This window comes from Rhinoderma darwinii, chromosome 2 (genome assembly GCF_050947455.1).
Source record: "Rhinoderma darwinii isolate aRhiDar2 chromosome 2, aRhiDar2.hap1, whole genome shotgun sequence".
Taxonomy (NCBI): domain Eukaryota; kingdom Metazoa; phylum Chordata; class Amphibia; order Anura; family Rhinodermatidae; genus Rhinoderma; species Rhinoderma darwinii.
The window spans coordinates 100,047,231-100,069,460 of record NC_134688.1 but is presented as its reverse complement, the minus strand read 5'-3'; the positions used below and the strand labels follow the sequence as shown (position 1 = coordinate 100,069,460).

The 22,230-nt window shown below is 41.1% G+C and overlaps 1 protein-coding gene across 2 annotated transcripts in view; it reads right to left on the bottom strand.

Annotated features, from left to right (window-relative positions):
- The window catches only part of B4GALNT1 (beta-1,4-N-acetyl-galactosaminyltransferase 1), a 178,768-nt gene that overhangs the window by 138,641 nt on the left and 17,897 nt on the right, over nt 1–22,230 (bottom strand). The window contains exon 1 of one of the 2 annotated variants that reach the window (XM_075851966.1): nt 22,069–22,105. The exons of the other annotated variant lie outside the window; for it this stretch is intronic. Within the exon in view, the coding sequence (XP_075708081.1) occupies nt 22,069–22,076 (8 nt within the window). The 5' untranslated portion in view covers nt 22,077–22,105. Of the gene's footprint in view, nt 1–22,068; nt 22,106–22,230 lie in introns of those variants that run through there. 2 annotated transcript variants of the gene reach the window in all.

Here is a 22,230-nt window from a genome sequence, read left to right as displayed (position 1 = left end):
TCTCCTAAATTCCTCCTCCGACTGTAAATAACGGTCCGCAAACATTTTGCGCCTTTTATCGTAATAATCCGGTGTCCCTTTGTGCACACACAGCAGAAGAGGACATCAATGCACAAGCACGGATTTGTGTGCTGGGGAAGGCGAGGAGCTGTCAATCAAAAGTAAGGAGGCGGGGTAAACTCGGAAAGACTTGAGGAATGAAGATATGACTCTTTTCAAACGAAGATTTAACTCTTTTCAAACGAATATATGACTCTATTCTGCTCATTAGCATACAGTGCGGGAACACGAAAAACCTGAATACTAAAGCTACAGAGCCGACTAAGAAGACAATTATAGGTTATATAGAAATGATTTTTCACCCACTACGACTACGTATTGCTGGTTTAATAGGTGAAATGCTGGTGACAGGTTCCCTTTAAAAAATAAAACTTGTGATTTTAGCATGAAAACATCACCACCAGCCATCGTCTTTTGATGACGGCTGTATTTAAAGCCCAGTTACCCCTGCAGCCTTTATACAGCCGGTGGAGGTAAACAGATTAATTATATGCTGGTAATGATGGGCCAGTGCAGTAAGCTTGTCCTCCAGGCTAAAATTTGCCAGTCAGCCCCCTCCTGCAGCCTATAAGACGCTGGGACAGGATCCCTACACAGGCCGGCGCGATGACGTCACTGGATCACGCCGGCCTACGCAAGTCTCCCGTCTCGGCGTGTGGCACCATCTACAAAGTGGGAATTGAGTGTGTAGCACTACCTACAGGGTGTGTGTGTGTGTATATGTGTATATATGTAGCACTATCTACAGGGGTGGTAACTATAGGGTCCTATAGATATCTGCGAGATATATATATATTTTTTTGGGGGGTAAACATATGTCTTGGGGCTTGTGCCCCTGATCTTTGTAGACCCTAGCAACGTCCCTGCTATAGATTGTTCGAAACAAATTGAAATTACAAAAGCAGAATATATGGGTGCCGAGCTCTATGTTTTATATTATTGCGGAGTGGAATCCTACTTGTGCATCACCAGAAACGGAGTGCCAGTGAGCTTATTGTGAAAAGTCACCTGAAAGGTTAGGTACGCTTTAACTACTGTTTATCTTCGAGCACTGCATGAATTACATCTCCCCAGCATCGTTTTATATTACAAAACGTCAAAATAGCCACCACCGGCAGCCGCTCCTGTTACAAAACGAACACAACCGTTACTTTAGTAATAATGTCAAAAGAAAGCTGTTATCTCTAAAGCGAAAATCCAAGCATGACTACTGAGCTGTGTATAAATTTATATACACAGATTATAGTATCGGGTTACTCCCATCATTACATAACAATACTATGCCCGTATTTTATTTAACTGCAAGATACCAATTTTTGGCATTAGAAGAGCAAGCCTCAGGATTAGTGTCTCGAATTCCGTTTTTGTTTGTTCTAGATAATATGAATGCCATTAAATACATAATCTCATTCAAACAAGTGTAAGTACAGGAGGTGTACAATGTATCGACAGTGCATTAATTAAGGAAACCTTATCAATTTATGGCTACAAATCTGACATCGTGTTGAGTGGTCTCGCATGGTATATGCGTGTGTGTTATCACTTCATGGTATTTCAACCTTATAGTTTAAAAGGGGATTTCCACAAAATAGATGTCACTGTTTTCGTTTTAATGTACCCATACACCCAAGAGGTCACATTGTCACGCAGCCCTCCCAGAAACAGATATGACTAAGAAATGTCAATATTGCCAAAGTGTCGCAGCAATTATATCGTACATGGCATAGATCTAACATCCATCTCTCTTCTCTTCATACAGGTATATGATCAATTTTAAATCCTGCCGTTTAACTATCTCTCTGCTGAACCTTTATTTCCATCACTGCAAGTATTAATTTATGGCATATAATTCCCCTTTCCTCTGTTCCTAAATAGCCTGATGTTATCTCTGTAACTTTTGTTAAACGGTTTGATTCTCATTAAGTTCTATGATCCATCCAGATCAGCTAGGTTGTTCGTTTATCTCTACCTTATGCCTGAGGTTTAGATGATTTATAGTTGAAGAAGTTAAATTAGGCCAAGTTGTAAGGCTGGGCTCACACTGTGTATTTTTGGTTTTTTATAAACTCCCATTAAAGAGAACCTTTCACCTCCCCATACATGGGCAGCTGAGTGCAGCATGTAATGGGGAGGCCTGCACAAACCCTGGGGCACATTACATTTTTTTTCTACCTCCCACCGTTGTAGCAGTGACACGCCCCCTTGCTTGTTCGGGTGAAAATGCTGCAATCGCACACTCTCTCCTGCTGTGGCACCGTCCATATATGATTGGACAGTGTCACAGCCATAGTAACACGGCCCCTTCACAGTACACGCCCCGTTCAGGCTTTAGCACGGATGGAGGTGTGTGCAGCAGGTTCCGCCAGACGTGGCGGATAACACTGGATGTGGCAGATGAGACGGGACGTGGCAAATAACAGAAGGTGCAGTAGGACACAACTCCAACCCTAACAGGCTCAGGAACAAGGACACAGTACGGGAGACGGGACACAAGTAGCAGGGCACGGGAAACAACAGGAACAGGATAACACTAAGGGACCATTTGCAAGACTGACATGGGATTACTAACAATGCTCAGGCAATGAGCAAAGGGGCAGGGCCCTTCTTATAGTCCAGGGGAATCATGGGCTAATTGATGATGATGATTCTCATGTGCGCGCACTGGCCCTTTAAGGCGTGCTTGCGCACTCTACGGGCCACAGCGGACCGGAGCGGAAGTGAGTGCTGGTGTCTCCTGGGAAGGAGATGCGAGCCAGCGCTCACAGATCCATTGCTGCGGCTGCCAGGGGTGAGTAATCCTGACGGTCCGCAGCCATGGACGCTACACTAAATATATCTACAATTTAGCTCCTTGTGTTTCCACCAATTACTAACCTACCTAAACCTGATATCTCCATCTCAGTGTGGTACTACCATGACTCCTTGGCAGCACGCCCGCTGTCTTGGGGTTATGTTTGACTCAGATCTTTCCTTTACTCCTTATTTTCAATCACTTGCATATTTTTGTCTGCCACACCTCAAAAACATCTCCAAAATCCACCCATTTCTTACTTTAGAATAAGCAAAATCTCTCATTGTCGCTCTGATTCACTCTCGTCTTGATTACTGTAAGGGTATGTGCACACGATAGCTGCCTTTTACGTCTGAAATTACAGACTGTTTTCAGGAGAAAACAGCTCCGTCGTTTCAGACGCAAATGCTCCTCCTCGCATTTTGCGAGGCGTCATTAACGGCCGTAATTTTGAGCTGTTCTTCATTGAATTCAATTTAAAACGGCTCAAATTACGTTTCAAAGAAGTGTCCTGCACTTCTTTGACGAGGCAGTCATTTTACGCGTCGTCGATTGACAGCTGTCATGACAGGTTGTCGGCACAGTACGTCGGTAAACCCATTCAAATGAATGGGAAGATGTTTGCCGACGTATTGGAGCCGTATTTTCAGACGTAAAACGAGGCATTATACGCCTCGTTTACGTCTGAAAATAGGTCGTGTGAACCCAGCCTAACTCCTTACTAATCGGTCAACTTCCCCTCACTAAACTCTCCCCTCTCCAATCTATCTGAATGCAGCAGCCAGTCTCATCTTTCTGACCAACCACTACACCAATGCCTCTAGGCCAGACATGGGCAAACTACGGCCCGCGGGCCACATACGGCCCGTTAGGCTTTTTAATCCGGCCCGCCGAACTTGTCCAAGATATATCCGTCCTCAGCAGCTGCTAGTTCGCGCAGGAGGACGGATATATCCGTCCTGTGATCGCGCGGGTACTGACAGTTTACCCACGCGATCAGCGGCAGGAGCACGGCTGTTATACACAGCCTGGCTCCTGCTGCAACTGCCGGAATCGAAGCACGCGCCGATTCCGGCAGTTTAACCCATTAAATGCCGCTGTCAACAGTGACAGCGGCATTTAATGTGTTTGACAGAGGGGGGAACTCCCTCTGTCTCCCGATCGGCGCCCCCGCAAACAAATCGCGGGTCGCCGTCGGGTTTCCATGACAGCCGGGGGTCTAACAAAGACCCCCAGGTCTGTCTTCAGCATCTGCCTGTTAGGCGATGCCAGAGGCATGACCTAACAGGTTGCCTGTCAGTTTTACACTGACAGGCAATAATGCTTTGGTATACGAAGTATACCAAAGCATTATATATGCGATCGGCATATCGCATAGTGAAGTCCCCTGGTGGGACTAAAAAAAAAAAAGTAAAACCGTTAAATAAAGTTTGTGAAAAAAAAAATAAAAAAAATTACAGTCAAAGTCAAATAAAACTACTTTTTTGCCCCAAAAAGTGGTTTTATTTAATAAAACGGTCAAAACAAATCACACATACACATATATGGTATCCCCGCGATCGTAACAACTTGACCAATAAAATGAACACATTAATTAAACCGCCGGATGAACGGCGTCCAAAGAAAACGCAAAAAAACAACGGCAAAATTCTCTCTTTTCTCCCATTCCCCCCATAAAAAATAAAATAAAAGTTCATCTATAAGTCCTATGTACCCCAAAATAGTACTAATGAAAACTACACATTGTCCCGCAAAAATCAATCCCACGTACGGCCACATCGACGGAAAAATAAAAAAATTACGCCTCTTGGAACGCGGCGATGCAAAAACAAGTAATTTTTTTCTAAAAGGGTTTTTATTGTGCAAACGTAGAAAAAACATATAAAACCTTTACACATTTGGTATCCCTGTAATCGTGCCGACCCATAGAATAAAGTTAACATGTTATTTACGCTGCATAGTAAACGGCGTAAATTTATAACGTGAAAATTAATGCTGGAATAGCTGCTTATTTTCAATTCTCTCCTAAAATAAAGTTAATAAAAGTTAATCAATATGTTATAAGCATCTAAAAATGGTACAATTACAAAATACAACTCGTCCCGGAAAAAACAAGCCCTTATACGGCTATGTCGACGGAATAAAAAAAGAGTTACGACTCTTGGAATGCGACCGTGGAAAAACAAAAAATAATCCTTGGTCATTAACGTGCAAAATGGCCCGGTCATTAAGGGGTTAATGTAGCGCGTATTTCTCTTTATTTCACTTTAATTTTCACTTCGTTTCACGTCACCATTAAGCCCTTCGGTTTTCAAAGAGTACAATATCAGCCGTCACTTTGCCACGAAGCATGCAAACTATGCTAGCAAGCAGTCAACACAAGAACGGGCGGCTACTGCTCAGAGGTTGGCAGCTAATTTACAGAGTCAACAGAACTTTTTTCTTGATAAATCACAGTGCGTATGTTATTTTAATCTATTTACATTTCCTTCTCCCAGTATCTGCGAAATAGTATGTAAATGCCATATCTTGCATATTCCTTGAGACAAATTTATTAACTGATAAGGGCTATTTTTCACATTTGAAAGACAGTTAATAAATTGGGTTGTAGTGTTCTTACTGTGCTATGAGGTTTGCACACACTACATTTAATGCTTTAGTATATCCGGCCCAAACACTCCCTCCAAATGCTCCTGGCCCGGCCCCTCTGTCAAATTTTAGAACCCATTGTGGCCCGCGAGTCAAAAAGTTTGCCCACCCCTGCTCTAGGCTGTGCCAGTCACTGCACTGGTTGCCCAGACCCTATAGAATAAAATGTAAACATTACTTTCACCCACAAAGCTCTCCACAGTGCTGCACCTCCTTACATCTCCTTCTTCAACTCTGTTTACCCCCCTACCTGTGTTTTATGTTCTTCCAACGATTTAGGATTAAAGTGGTTTGCCATCTTGGACATTTATGGCATAAAAGTCAGATAAATGCGTGTTCTACCTCTGGGACCCGCACCTATCTCTAGAACGGGGCCAGCCTGACCGCCCGTCAAACTTTGTCCGGGTCCCGCTGCTCCCTGACCACTGTCTAACGAGGTGGTTGGGAGTTACGGAAACAGCCAAGCTCGCTTGAAGTGAAGTGGGAGAAAAGAAGTGAATGAGAGACATCGTACCGTGGCTTTTTCCGTAACTGTCGACTACCTTGTCAGACAGTGGCCAGGGGAAAGTGGTTGCTGGCTGGTGACCTGGTTTATGAAGTTTTATGTGTACTACTCTATTTTTCTAAAAAGATGGCTGGACCTTTGTACAAGACAAGCACTTTTTGTCACCCCTATTTCCTCACAGATTGTAAGCTCTTGCGAGCAGGACCCTGTAGTTTGACTTGTTTATTAGTTTTGTCACTATGCAATGTCTGATTTTGAAGGTATTTCTTCCCTCTGAACTGTAACGTGCTGCAAAGACATTAAGACGTGAAGTGAAAGAACATAGTTTAAAATGGCTACAATGGCTTTTACAAAAGAAGTACAGCTGGAACTCTTAATTTTCACCAAGATTCAGAATGAAATAGCGCAGCGTTCACATGTCGTCTCAACACCTCATCTCTGGAGCAGGAAGAACACAACGGGAACGGGAAAGCAGCCGCAACGGATTGATAAGGCGAGTGTTACCTCTTTTGTTATTTTACACCATTGGTGCAAGGGAGTACAAGATGAGTCTTTATGATGATGACATCTTTTTAACATTGACTAGACCTCTCACCTCTTTACCCAATTTAGCTTAAAGGGAGTCTGACACCAGAAATTTACCTATCAAACTAGCATCAGAGTAATATAGTGTAGACTCGCCAAATTGTAACATTATTTTCCTTTTTCACATGGGTGCCTCCTTTGCAGAGAAAATCACTTTATTCAATATATGTAAATGAGCATTTTGGAGCAACAAGGGTGTCACCGTTGCTCCAAAATGCTCTGTCTTCTTTCCCCAGTCCATCCCTCCCTCCCTCCCTTCCTTCTTTCATTGATTGACCGGGGCCAGGAAATGTAATAGCCGAGATCACGCCTGACCCCGTAGTATCCTGAACCTGCTTCAAAATCGGTGCATGCGCATTACACCCTTGACGTTTCACCGCTCTAATCAGCAGTACTGCGCATGCACCGATTATGAAGCAGAGCGTTCAGGAGACTACGGTGTCAGGTGTGAACTCTACTATTACACTGCCTGGCCCGTCAATCAATGAAAGTAGGGAGGGATGGACTGGGGAAAGAAGACAGAGCATTTTGGAGCAGCAGTGATGCCCTCATTGCTCCAAAATGCTCATTTGCATATATTGAATAAAGTGAAGTGAAAAAGGAAAAATAACGTTAGATTCTGGTGAGCCTACACTATATTACTCTGTTGCTAGTTTGAAAGGTACATTTCTGGTGACTGACTCCCTTTAAGATTTCAATGACATTAGGGTTAGGTTTTAGTATAGAAAAATCAGAAATTCATTTTGTGGAAATTGCTAGAAATTAATTACTGGTTTATTAAAATGGATGATTATATTCTATATCTGGGAGGCAGAATTGCAAAATAAATCTGGATGAGATGTATGCAGCACTATTTTTCCCTTCAAAACGAAGGACACATCAGAGGAACCCAAAAGACTCCATTACACCGTGTTCCAAATTATTATGCACAGTGGTTTTAAGTGTCATAAACATTTAGTTATTAGTTTTTCAATTAAACTCATGGATGGTATTGAGTCTTAGGGCTCTTTGGATCATTGTAATCAATATCCGACGCCTGTGATAATTCGTTTGCCAGGTGTGCCCAATCAAACGAAAACGACTTAAGAAGGACGTTCCACATTATTAAGCAGGCCACAGGTTTCAAGCAATATGGGAAAGAAAAAGGATCTCTCTGCTGCCGAAAAGCGTGAAATAGTGCAATACCTTGGACAAGGTATGAAAACATTGGATATTTCAAGAAAACTTAAGCGTGATCATCGTACTGTGAAAAGATTTGTGGCTGATTCAGAGCACAGACGGGTTCGTTCAGATAAAGGCATAATGAGGAAGGTTTCTGCCAGACAAATTAATAGGATTAGGAGAGCAGCTGCTAAAATGCCATTGCAAAGCAGCAAACAGGTATTTGAAGCCGCTAGTGCCTCTGGAGTCCTGCGAACTTCAAGGTGTAGGATCCTCCAGAGGTTTGCAAGTGTGCATAAAGCTATTATTCGGGCACCCCTAAACAATGCTCACAAGCAGAAACGGTTGCAGTGCGCTCAGAAATACATGAAGACTAATTTTCAAACCGTGTTGTTTACTGATGAGTGCCGTGCAACCCTGGATGGTCCAGATGGATGGTTGGTGAATGGCCACCATGTCCCAATAAGGCTGCGACGTCAGCAAGGAGGTGGCAGAGTCATGTTTTGGGCTGGAATCATGGGGAGAGAGCTGGTAGGCCCCTTTAGGGTCCCTGACGGTGTGAAAATGACCTCTGCAAAGTACGTAGAGTTTATGACTGACCACTTTCTTCCGTGGTACAAAAAGAAGAACCGTGCCTTCCGTAGCAAAATTATGTTCATGCATGACAATGCACCATCTCATGCTGCAAAGAATACCTCTGTGTCATTGGCTGCTATGGGCATAAAAGAAGAGAAACTCGTGGTGTGGCCCCCATGTTCCCCTGACCTCAACCCTATTGAGAACCTTTGGAGCATCCTCAAGCAAAATATCTATGCGGGTGGGAGGCAGTTCACATCAAAACAGAAGCTCTGGGAGGTTATTCTGACATCCTGCAAAGATATTCAAGCAGAAACTGTCCGAATACTCACAAATTCAATGGATGCAAGAATTGTGAAGGTGATATCAAAGAAGGGGTCCTATGTTAACATGTAACTTGGCCTGTTGAGTTTTTTTTTATTGAAAGAGCTTTTGATTTCTGTAAATATGACCTCCTGATGCTGCAAATTCAACAAATTACCATTTAAGTTCTCTTTACAACCTTTCAAATCTTTTGATCTCTGTTGTGCATAATAATGTGAAACAGTGCATTTTCAGTTTTTTACTTCTAAAAAAACAATCTGTTATCATTAGAAGATTTGTTCAATAAAATTTGCATTATACTCCAACGGTTGATGGCTTGAAGATTATACTGACTGTCATTTGCATCGACTATTTAGGAAAATCAGCGAAAAATAACATTTGCATAATAATTTGGAACGCGGTGTATAAGTCAATGAGGTCCGTCAGGCGCCGTTAGTATTTGTAGTGCGACGCATCCAGCAATATGTCATGGCTGCCATTAAAACTGAATCCATGACGCAGATTTAAACCGAGCCTTATGAGGTAAAACTGTCCCACAGCTTTACCTGGAAAAAATATAACTAAAAACTGGCTGAATAATTCAGAAAATACCCTTTGGCAGCTATGACGTGAGCGTGACTGCACTGTGTACACAGACCTGACTTAAGAGCTCAGAATGGCTTGTGTAGGCATGTCTTACTGTTTTTTGGTACAATAACATTCAACAGGAAGACTAAGTTTTGCTAATCCTTTTACATTAAACGCAGCTTTGGCAGCCATTATCCATATCCAATGACATCTTTAACACTCAATACAATTTGTAAAATCGGATGTGTCTCATGATAAGAATTCTGGAAGTGTATCTAAAATGGGAACTTACAAAATATATCACAGTCATAGGATGACCCTTTTACTGCGTATTTTATCTTCTGATCTGTTAGGCCTCATGCACACGACTGTAATGTTTATCTGCAATTATGGATCAGTAATTGCGGATAATTATACTGACCCATTAATTTCTATTGGTCACGGACACCTTGCTGTATCTTTACAGGTGTGTGTCTGGGCCGTCGTATTGACCCGCAAAAAATAGGACATGTCCTATTTTTTTGCTTTTACTGACCGTGTTCCTATACTTTATACTGTGAGAACAGTTCGCAAATTCAGAGATAAGAATTGCCGCGCCTGTCCTATAGTAAGTTAGATTTACCTACCTAGTTTTTCTAATTCATCTCTGGAATACTAAAAAAAGATGCACACAGACAAAAAAGACATTAAGGACTGGTTCACACATGCGTTGTGACGTTCCGTGGTTCTGATCCATCAGAGGAGCAGAACAACGGAATAACGAAAGCAACAGTTCTGTTGAACAACGGACACCACAGGCAGCCGACGGAACTCATTGACTTCAATGGTTTCTGTCGGCTTTCCGTCAGGGTGTCCGTGATTTTACCAAACACAATAGAACAGCATGCTGCGGTAATGTCCCCGATATTCCCTGCCGGATCTGTGACGGAGGCTCCTAACATAGCCTCCAACGCACATGTGAACAAAGCCTAAGCTGTGTTTTTTATATCATGTTGGACGCTTTTCATGTGGTCACCTTCTAGAACCAACTTCACTCTCATGATATATAAAATGAAACTTTCATGCTGCTCTGATAGCTGGATCTGACACACTGAACAAACCTGTCTAGATGATTATAGTTTACAAAACTGTTGTGGTTTTGTTGTTTTCAACACAGGAGAGACTTCCTGCTCAGTAACGGACGTGAAGCTCACTGTCATGCCCTTTTATGGCTGATAAAAGAATAATTATCTAAAGTTCTCTAAAGTCTCTAAATAATCATACAAAATAGACCAATACGTCGTTGGCAACTTGACATCTTGATGTCCAAGACTCATGGTTATTTCTATATTGATCGTACAATGAGAACTTGAATAAAAATAATAGTGGCGTAACATGACAGGGAGTAAAATAATATCATAATGGCAGAAGTTTAATCGTAAAAGCACACAAAAAATGTGGCTGCACCACTACATAAAGTAATAGGAACGTTCATCTCGTGCAGGTTTTTGCTGTAGCTGTTACAGAACATTATCACAATCACCTTGAAATAACCGGTAAAACTGTAAGGCCATAAGAAAATCCACTGTGGATTTATTAGATAATCCGCGACAGAAACCCACAGCTTAAACTCCGATTTATACCGCAGATTCCCAGCAGATCAGTACATGGGTTACCCCATTGTGATTCAATACGACTTTTGATTACTTTTTACAAAATTTTTGTTGTCGGAGAAGTGGTGACCAAAAAACAGCGATTCTGGCCTTTTAATTATAATTTTTTTTTTTACTTTGTTCACGGTGCAGGTAAAGTAATGGTAGATTGTAATAGCTCAGATTTTTACGGACACGGCCATATCAGTTATGCTAATTATTATTATTATTTTTACATTGCTACAGGGCTTCATAGAAGCACAAAGATGGCAGATCTGGGGGCCTTCATTGGGCACCCAGACTGCCATGACAACCAACGGAACCCCGCGATCGCATCGCGGGGGTGGGCAACAGGCTATTGGAGGGGCCTCCCCCATCTCTCTAACAGATTAGATGCCTTGGTTGCTATTGACCGCAAACGAGTGGGATCGACACACATAAAGTCGACACACATCTTATCGGTGAGCCCGCTCCATACTTTCCCTCCGCTGTGTGTATATATACGGCAAAAATCGGGAAGGGGTTAAGATTTAGTCTGGGTTCACACGAGCATGTTACGTCCGTAATGGACGGAACGTATTTCGGCCGCAAGTCCCGGACCGAACACACTGCAGGGAGCCGGGCTCCTATTATCATAGTTATGTACGATGCTAGGAGTCCCTGCCTCGCTGCGGGACAACTGTCCCGTACTGTAATCATGTTTTCAGTACAGGACAGTAGTTCCATGGAGAGGCAGGGACTCCTAGTGTCGTAAATAACTATGATGCTAGGAGCCCGGCTCCCTGCAGTGTGTTCGGTCCGGGACTTGCGGCCGAAATACGTTCCGTCCATTACGGACGTAACATGCTCGTGTGAACGCAGCCTTAGGTGCGCCTAAATCCAGACAGAATCTTGAACATGTGTAGGATCCAAGCAGTCTCAGCTATTGGGTAATGATCAAGGTATTTTACTATAAGGGACAACAGAAACTAAGAGCAGAAGATATTTGCTGTGCCTCAGGGGTTTTCTGTGTGGACTGACCTGTTTTTTCATTTTGAGTACACATAGATATTTTGCTTTGCAAATAGTAAGAAAATCAACTCGTCACATCAGGATTTACATGGCATTTTACTTTTGAAAGCATATGGGCTAGGATTACACCAGTATTATTTTTTTTTTCCTAACTCCATTTATCTTGCCATGTAATCTACTGCAAAACAGAAAAATAATTATTCGTGGGGTGGAATAGAAAAATAACATTATTTAGTTATGTTTATTATGTTTAGTTAACTTTTTTTTTTTTTAAATGACATGTTAACTTTATTTTGCAAGTCGATATGATTACGGCAATACTAAATTTATATAGTTTTTTTTATGATGTACTACTTTAAAAAAAAAAAAAAGAACTAAGACTTAAAAAAACAATAAACATTTTTTTTTTTTCATTTTAATACATTGCTTTCCTAGAGCCATAACTTATTCACTTTCCATCGACATAGCCATAGTATTTTTCAATGGCGTTATTTAACCGGTCCAGTGCCAGGCTATTTTGAGACTTCAGGACCGGACGCCGTTTAGGCATTTTTAGCACTTGTTTCTTTGTTGGGCTAGCGACGTGGTGAGTTTTGTGAATTTTTTTTCCGTAGACAATGCAGGTTTCTGTATTTATTATTTTTATACGCATCCTTTTCACTATTATAGAATTTTCCAGCTTATGGTTTGAAAATAAAAGTGAAAAAAATAAGCTTTTTTACTTTTCAGCTAATTTTTTTTCTGGTAATAATATAGTTTTACCCTAAAATAGACCTTTTTTTGTGATTGTCATTGTCTACCGTAAATTTTTATATATTACATGTCTATTTTGGGGTAATTGGGTCAGGGCTCAGCGTTATGACAATAATCGTGGGGAACGTTTTTGGGTGGGTATTTTATGTGCATTTATTATTTTATTTATTTGCACTTTATTTTACTTTTATTTTTTAATATTATCGTCTGTCTCTCAAAGGTCCGAAAAAACATTTGGGGGACTTCTTTTTCGTTTACACCTTGTTTTTTCACTGTAAGGCCCTGTTTACACAGAGTTATTGGCCTTTTATTGAGGCGGAAACTGCCAAAAACGGCTGCCATTAAAATCAATGGGAGACGGAAAAAAACACAACGAGCGGCCGCAGTGGTTTTTTCCTTTGCCTGTTGAAGAGGTATAAAAAGCTTCAAAAACCAGATAAAAAAACGCGTGTGGTGCAAAACCACTTGCCTGCACAGCAGCCCCAGTTATGTTGGAAATCAGCCCGCTTAGGGTATGTTCACAAGGCCTATTTTCAGACGTATTTCGAGCATTTTACGCCTCGAATTACGCCTGAAAAAACGCCCCTAATACGCCTTCAAACATCTGCCCATTGCTTGCTTACTTTACGATGTTCTGTTCCCACAAGCCTTTATTTTAAGTGTCGCTTTCAAAATATGGCGCGTAAAAAAAACAGCTCCGTATTTTCAGACGTTTTTGCTCACTGCGTGTGAACATACACTCATAGTGACTATTGTCAATAAAAGGAATGTGCTGGGCCTAGTTAAACCCAGCAGCAGTCTCTCACTAATGGCGTCTTGGCGATCATGTGACCAGTCACATGTTCACCTGGACCAATAGAGGCAGTGCCGCTGCCTCTATTCTATACACAGTGCTCATTTAGCGCTGTGTACAAGCGATCTGAAAAGACAGAAGTGAGAACTGCTTCTACTTCTCTTCAGTGTCCCCGGCAGTCACTGATTGCCGGGCATCCAACATTCAGCTGCCCAGTCACTAGAGGAGCCAGCTAAAACCCACACCCTATATACACTATGGCGCGGGTTTTAAGGATCTCGACCGCCAGCCGTTTATATACAGCCGAAGGTCGGGAACCATTTAATGTACCATATAATGAACTGAGAAACTCCTTTGTGGGGTTGAAAAGGAAAAAAACTGATTTCTCCATTGTTATTTGGATTTTGTTTAATTTGCAGGTCAATACGTTTATGACAATTTCAAATAAATATATATATATATATATATATATATATATATATATATAATGTTTTTTTTAGGATTTGCTACTTGGACATATGTGTACAACCGTTTAAAAAACTAAGTAAGTCAATCCTCAAGATTAGCATTCATGGAATTTTAGAAAATATTGCATTGGTAAATTAAAATATTTTAATAAAATATGTTGAGTACCGTTATTTAAATTTTACATAAAAAGTATGGAACCACTATTAATGCTTATCAGAGTACTGCAGGGACAGTTCGGGTGTGGTAAATGGGTGGGGAATTGGCACATCGGAATCCCTCTACTACAGAAAAGTTTGTCGACTAAGGTATACATATTTCTAACACTGCACAGATTCAGGCTTAACAAATCTATAATTATTTTTATTTCTTGTCATAGGTGTGTACACATGCTATATATATATATATATATATATATATATATATATATATATATATATATATATACACACACACCGTGTTCCAAATTATTATGCACATGGGATTTAAGTGTCATAAACATTTAGTTATTAGTTTTTCAATTAAACTCATATTTTATTGTGTCTTAGGGCTCTTTGGATCATTGTAATCAATCTCAGACACCTGTGATAATTAGTTTGCCAGGTGTGCCCAATAAAAGGAAAACTACTTAAGAAGGACGTTCCACATTATTAAGCAGGCCACAGGTTTCAAGCAATATGGGAAAGAAAAAGGATCTCTCTGCTGCCGAAAAGCGTGAAATAGTGCAATACCTTGGACAAGCTATGAAAACATTGGATATTTCAAGAAAACTTAAGCGTGATCATCGTACTGTGAAAAGATTTGTGGCTGATTCAGAGCACAGACGGGTTCATTCAGATAAAGGCATAATGAGGAAGGTTTCTGCCAGACAAATTAATAGGATTAGGAGAGCAGCTGCTAAAATGCCATTGCAAAGCAGCAAACAGGTATTTGAAGCCGCTGGTGCCTCTGGAGTCCCGCGAACCTCAAGGTGTAGGATCCTCCAGAGGTTTGCAAGTGTGCATAAAGCTATTATTCGGCCTCCCCTAAACAATGCTCACAAGCAGAAACGGTTGCAGTGGGCTCAGAAATTCATGAAGACTAATTTTAAAACCGTATTGTTTACTGATGAGTGCCGTGCAACCCTGGATGGTCCAGATGGATGGAGTAGTGGATGGTTGGTGAATGGCCACCATGTCCCAACAAGGCTGCGATGTCAGCGAGGAGGTGGCGGAGTCACGTTTTGGGCTGGAATCATGGGGAGAGAGCTGGTAGGCCCCTTTAGGGTCCCTGACGGTGTGAAAATGACCTCTGCAAAGTACGTAGAGTTTATGACTGACCACTTTCTTCCGTGGTACAAAAAGAAGAACCGTGCCTTCCATAGCAAAATTATCTTCATGCATGACAATGCACCATCTCATGCTGCAAAGAATACCTCTGTGTCATTCGCTGCTATGGGCATAAAAGGAGAGAAACTCATGGTTTGGCCCCCATGTTCCCCTGACCTCAACCCTATTGAGATCCTTTGGAGCATCCTCAAGCAAAATATCTATGAGGGTGGGAGGCAGTTCACATCAAAACAGAAGCTCTGGGAGGCTATTCTGACATCCTGCAAAGATATTCAAGCAGAAACTGTCCAAATACTCACAAATTCAATGGATGCAAGAATTGTGAAGGTGATATCAAAGGGGTCCTATGTTAACATGTAACTTGGCCTGTTAAGTTTTTTTGGATTTAAAGAGCTTTTGATTTCTGTAAATATGACCTCCTGATGCTGCAAATTCAACAAATTACCATTTTAGTTATCTTTACAACCTTTAAAATGTTTTGATCTCTGTTGTGCATAATAATGTGAAACAGTGCATTTTCAGTTTTTTACTTCTAAAAAAAAATCTTATCATTAGGAGATCTGTTCAATAAAATTTGCATTATACTCCAACGGTTGATGGCTTGAAGATTATACTGACTGTCATTTGCATCGACTATTTAGGAAAATCAGCGAAAAATAACATTTGCATAATAATTTGGAACGCGGTGTGTGTATATATATATATATATATATATATATATATATATATATAAAATGTATGCAGGTGCAAGAACACCTATGACTGCAGATATACAGCAGACAAAAAATGGCGACAGCACCCTGCGACACTAATGCCACCTAAACCACTAAATATAAATAAATATGCACTAAAGCTAAATCTACTTACAAATAGGGAGGTTCTTAGTGCACATTTTGATCAAAAAGTGTTAGCCCACCTGCCACGACAAGGCGACCTCTGTAAGGTGGGAACCTACGCTGCACATACACCCAGAACTGGGACTAAGCCTACATATATACCTGGGGATGGTAGGATCCAGCATTGAACTGATTAAAATCACCCAGGGCAGAATGGGAGGAGTGCAAGAACAACAAGTGGAGGCAGTCACTAACCCCACATATATGGATCCCATAAACACAACAAAAATTGAACAGCACAATCCAACTAAATGATACAAAATGTATGCAGGTGCAAGAACACCTATGACTGCAGATATACAGCAGACAAAAAATGGCGACAGCACCCTGCGACACTAATGCCACCTAAACCACTAAATATAAATAAATATGCACTAAAGCTAAATCTACTTCCAAATAGGGAGGTTCTTAGTGCACATTTTGATCAAAAAGTGTTAGCCCACCTGCCACGACAAGGCGACCTCTGTAAGGTGGGAACCTACGCTGCACATACACCCAGAACTGGGACTAAGCCTACATATATACCTGGGGATGGTAGGATCCAGCATTGAACTGATTAAAATCACCCAGGGCAGAATGGGAGGAGTGCAAGAACAACAAGTGGAGGCAGTCACTAACCCCACATATATGGATCCCATAAACACAACAAAAATTGAACAGCACAATCCAACTAAATGATACAAAATGTATGCAGGTGCAAGAACACCTATGACTGCAGATATACAGCAGACAAAAAATGGCGACAGCACCCTGCGACACTAATGCCACCTAAACCACTAAATATAAATAAATATGCACTAAAGCTAAATCTACTTACAAATAGGGAGGTTCTTAGTGCACATTTTGATCAAAAAGTGTTAGCCCACCTGCCACGACAAGGCGACCTCTGTAAGGTGGGAACCTACGCTGCACATACACCCAGAACTGGGACTAAGCCTACATATATACCTGGGGATGGTAGGCTTAGTCCCAGTTCTGGGTGTATGTGCAGCGTAGGTTCCCACCTTACAGAGGTCGCCTTGTCGTGGCAGGTGGGCTAACACTTTTTGATCAAAATGTGCACTAAGAACCTCCCTATTTGTAAGTAGATTTAGCTTTAGTGCATATTTATTTATATTTAGTGGTTTAGGTGGCATTAGTGTCGCAGGGTGCTGTCGCCATTTTTTGTCTGCTGTATATCTGCAGTCATAGGTGTTCTTGCACCTGCATACATTTTGTATCATTTAGTTGGATTGTGCTGTTCAATTTTTGTTGTGTTTATGGGATCCATATATGTGGGGTTAGTGACTGCCTCCACTTGTTGTTCTTGCACTCCTCCCATTCTGCCCTGGGTGATTTTAATCAGTTCAATGCTGGATCCTACCATCCCCAGGTATATATGTAGGCTTAGTCCCAGTTCTGGGTGTATGTGCAGCGTAGGTTCCCACCTTACAGAGGTCGCCTTGTCGTGGCAGGTGGGCTAACACTTTTTGATCAAAATGTGCACTAAGAACCTCCCTATTTGTAAGTAGATTTAGCTTTAGTGCATATTTATTTATATTTAGTGGTTTAGGTGGCATTAGTGTCGCAGGGTGCTGTCACCATTCTATGTTTGCTGTATATCTGCAGTCATAGGTGTTCTTGCACCTGCATACATTTTGTATCATTTAGTTGGATTGTGCTGTTCAATTTTTGTTGTGTTTATGGGATCCATATATGTGGGGTTAGTGACTGCCTCCACTTGTTGTTCTTGCACTCCTCCCATTCTGCCCTGGGTGATTTTAATCAGTTCAATGCTGGATCCTACCATCCCCAGGTATATATGTAGGCTTAGTCCCAGTTCTGGGTGTATGTGCAGCGTAGGTTCCCACCTTACAGAGGTCGCCTTGTCGTGGCAGGTGGGCTAACACTTTTTGATCAAAATGTGCACTAAGAACCTCCCTATTTGTAAGTAGATTTAGCTTTAGTGCATATTTATTTATATTTAGTGGTTTAGGTGGCATTAGTGTCGCAGGGTGCTGTCGCCATTTTTTGTCTGCTGTATATATATATATATATATCTCTTTAATTTGATTAATACCACCAGTAAACCCATGTTTACTTACAAGAATAGGAAACCATATACAGACATATAATTAGAAAGAATAGGGAAGGAAGGATAACAACATCTAATGGCTGCCTGACACCCAAAAGTACATCATCCCCGGAAGCCTGGAAGAACGCATGTTCATACTTACTAATGAAGACAACCCCTTTCGAAATGCCCCATTAGAGCATATGAATATCATAGAGGGGGCGGTCCTTCACTTGGGACCCCACGTTATAAGCCTAAGACGAGAGCCACGAACAATGGATGGCTCTCAGTGAGGCAGACGCGGCCCATCTATGTATTACATGTTGGGCCGCTACAAGGGAAATGTATGGCCAGATGATTGCCAGGCTTTCTGAAGTTGGACCTGCGACGATCAGTTGATCATCGGGCCGGCTTTAATTTAAAAAGGGTTATTGTGCTGCACCAACCCTTTTAATCACAAGCAATGACTCCTAGTAATAGTCATTTTATGCCCAATTACACTTTTACCAAGCCCTGTTCTGCCTAATAGCTGTTTAAATACTTCTTCATTTGGGTTCACCTGTATAAGGCCGGTTCACACAGCTATAAATATGGAGGCATTTTATCTTCTGTATTATATCTGCAACACCCGGATCTAGGGTTCTATGGTGATCTAAGTTTGGCTCAGTAGTGTTTTTATTGTGGTTGTGTTGAACTAAGATTCGGCTATTTTACGGTTGTGTGAAATCGGTTTAACTTATATAATACAAAGTGTTACGTTATATGAGGCACCCATAACCAGCTGTGATTTGATACAGTCCAGAACTACAATTTAATGGGTATATGCAGGGGCCTATGAGTGTGACCGGTTCAAAGTAAATGTAAATTTACAAGTCATGCAGGGTTTGTGGAAAGTTGAGTGATAAATACATCTATATTGTTTTTATGTTTAGTGTTTTTGGGGCAAAAACTCTTTATAATAAAATCTGTGTTCGTTAAAAACAAAAAAAACAACAACTATGTTTTCTTCGTTATCTCATCATTAAAATATTTGCTGCTATCTACACTGCGATGTTTACACAGACCTCAACTATGTATTATTTCCCAGGGTTAGAAGGATATGCAGGAGTTCTCCTAATATCCCCGATCACACCGCACTATATCTTCCTATATGCTACAAATAGGGAAAGCAATGTTATCCCACACAGTAAACTGCCCAATCTCCATCCACTGACAGTGCACGAGAAATCCAGCCTTCTGATAAGACTTCTGAGAGAACTAGCCTAAGGCCTCATTCACACGAGCGTGAATCACGTATGTGTGCTGTGCGTTGACACAATGCACAGCACACGGACCCATTGATTTCAATGGGGCCATTTACACATGCGTGATTTTTCACTTAGTGAGAGTCCGCTGCGTAAAACTCACTGCATGTCCTATATTGGTGCGTTATCACACACCTACGTGCCCATTGAAGTCAATGGGTGCGTGAAAACCACGTACAGCACACGGATGCTGTGTGATTTACGCATCAATTCAATTGAAAATAATAATAAAAAAATAAAAAAAAGATGTGCCTTGTGAGTGCGTGAATAACGCATGACACTCACAAAGCACTCAAATGCATAACGCAACACACACGGACCAGATTCACGCGCGTTTTTTCACGTGTGTGAATCTGATACGCTCGTATGAATGAGGTCTAAATCTCCCATGAAAGGACTAAAAAAACTCATCTTCTTACTCTCAAGGTGGATTTACACGAGCGTGTGCGTTTTGCGCGCGCAAAAAACACGGTGTGTTGCGCGTGCAAAAGGCACTTAACAGCTCCGTGTGTCATCACCATATGATGCGCGGCTGCTTGATTTTCGCGCAGCCGCCATCATTATGACACTCTGTTTGTATGTTTGTAAACAGAAAAGCGTGTGGTGCTTTTCTGTTTTCAATCATAGTTTTGACTGCTGTTGCGTGAAAAATGTGCGTCCCACGGAGGTGCCTCCGTGTGGCATGCGTGATTTTCACGCACCCATTGACTTCAATGGGTGCGTGATGCGCGAACAACGCACAAATATCGGACATGTCGTGAGTTTTACACAGCGGACATACGCTGCGTGAAAATCACGGACTGTCTGCACGGCCCCATTGACTAACATAGGTCAGTGCGACGCGCGTGAAAACCACGTGCGTTGCATGGATCTATTACACGTTCGTGTAAATCCGCCCTTAGGCTACATTCACACGAGAGTGGGCAACCTCGGACATGAAAAACTGCAGTTTTTCACGCCCGAGGTGCACCCGTCCGGGACGCGTTATCACGGATCCCCCATAGACTAGACTCTATGGAGGGATGCATGAAATGCAAGAAAATAGGACATGTCCTATTTTTTCACGGACCCTTCACACGCTCCGTTGAAACGGTCGTGTGAACGGCCCCATTGAAATACATGTGTTCGTGTGACGGCCGTTGTTTTGACTTATACGCTTGACTGAATGAGCCCTCAGTCTGGATTCGCACACAGCTTTTTGCTTCGTTTTTGATGGCGTTTATAATGGCGTTTTATGGTGCTTTTTCTAGTGTGCCCAGCTCTTACATTAGTCTATAGTAAAATATCAAATGCACTACACACAATGTGTTTTGGTTTGTGGAGTTTTCGAGGCAATTTTGTCATCAGTGGCATTTTTTTCCAAACTCAGCATGCTCTGGGAGGGTGTTTTTTCCAGGCGTTATTTTTTCCCATAGACTTCTCTATAGAACTTGAAAAATACCAGAAAAAAAAAAGCATGTACAAAATGCCACTAAATTAAAAAACGCATGTTACATTTTAATAATGCAAACGTTTTTCGAAGCGTTTTTTGATGGCGTTTTGCTTTTTCTTTTTTTTAAACACCAGAAAAATTGTGTGTGTGAAGGAGGCTTTAGACATCCTTTCAGGGAAGCGTATCATTTCCTATCAGTCACTACCACCCCAGTTACCTCACATCCTCCTGTCCTTGATGTATCCTCTGGTGTTGCTGCTAAGTAAACTATATTTCCTTTAAAATGTCATATCTGACATAAAAATACCGTACATAGTGTAACACCCTGTAGGTCAAGTTAACATTTTGTATTTTTATGCTGTTTATTGTGTATTTTTTGGCTACTTTTACTCATTTATAAAATAACTAGTATTAAAAGGCCCCAGTTATGATGTGACGTCTATAGGAATTGACATCACTACAACAAATATTTTACAGGTAGTTATACAGAATTCCGGGAAATCTGTTATCCATTTTTTTTAAGGCATTATAAAATTGTGTGTGTCTACAAAAAAAAAAAAAAAAAAAAGCATGAATATATTGATGGAAGTTCTTTGAATACGCAGTATTATTTGATGTCTCATCAAGACAACTCCCTTTAAATTGAATCAATCAAAAGATTGGCCGACCATGTAACACATGGATGGGACATATCTGCCAAAGCAAGAGAGACCCCCTCTATGATGTACATATGCCCTAACAAGACAACCCCTTTTTTATGGGCAATGCACAATATCAAATATATTCTATAATATCCTTTTGTCTTTTACACTTATTTTAAAGCAGGACCTCGAAACTCACCAATTGTAATACTGAGGCTTAAGTTAGCCACTCAAGAATTTATTGTTAATATAGATTTTGGGCGTATTATTCTATCCCTGGTAAAAAAAAAAAAAAAAAAAAAGCAAAAAAGGTTCTTCCTTATGTCCAAGTGCAAACGTTTCATTTAATTGTCCGAGCAGGTCTGTGTGAGCATTTTCTTCATATGTCATACATCACAACAACATACACCTAGTATACTATAGATGTGTTGATGCGTGGCACATTTATTGCAGAAATTAAAGAAAAAAATTGTATTTCATTTTCAAATAATAATTTATTTAATTTTTCAACAACGCAAACAAATGTGAAACCCGAACACTTACTTCAACATGCAAAGTACAAGGGTAGATAACCTTGGGTAAACCTATAAACATCAAAAAGACAATGGTACAGAATATTAACTAATTTTCTATCAAAACCAAACAATTTTAGAGTAAAAGAAGAGCGAATAAAAGAGCAAAAATAGAAAGACGAATAGGGAAAAA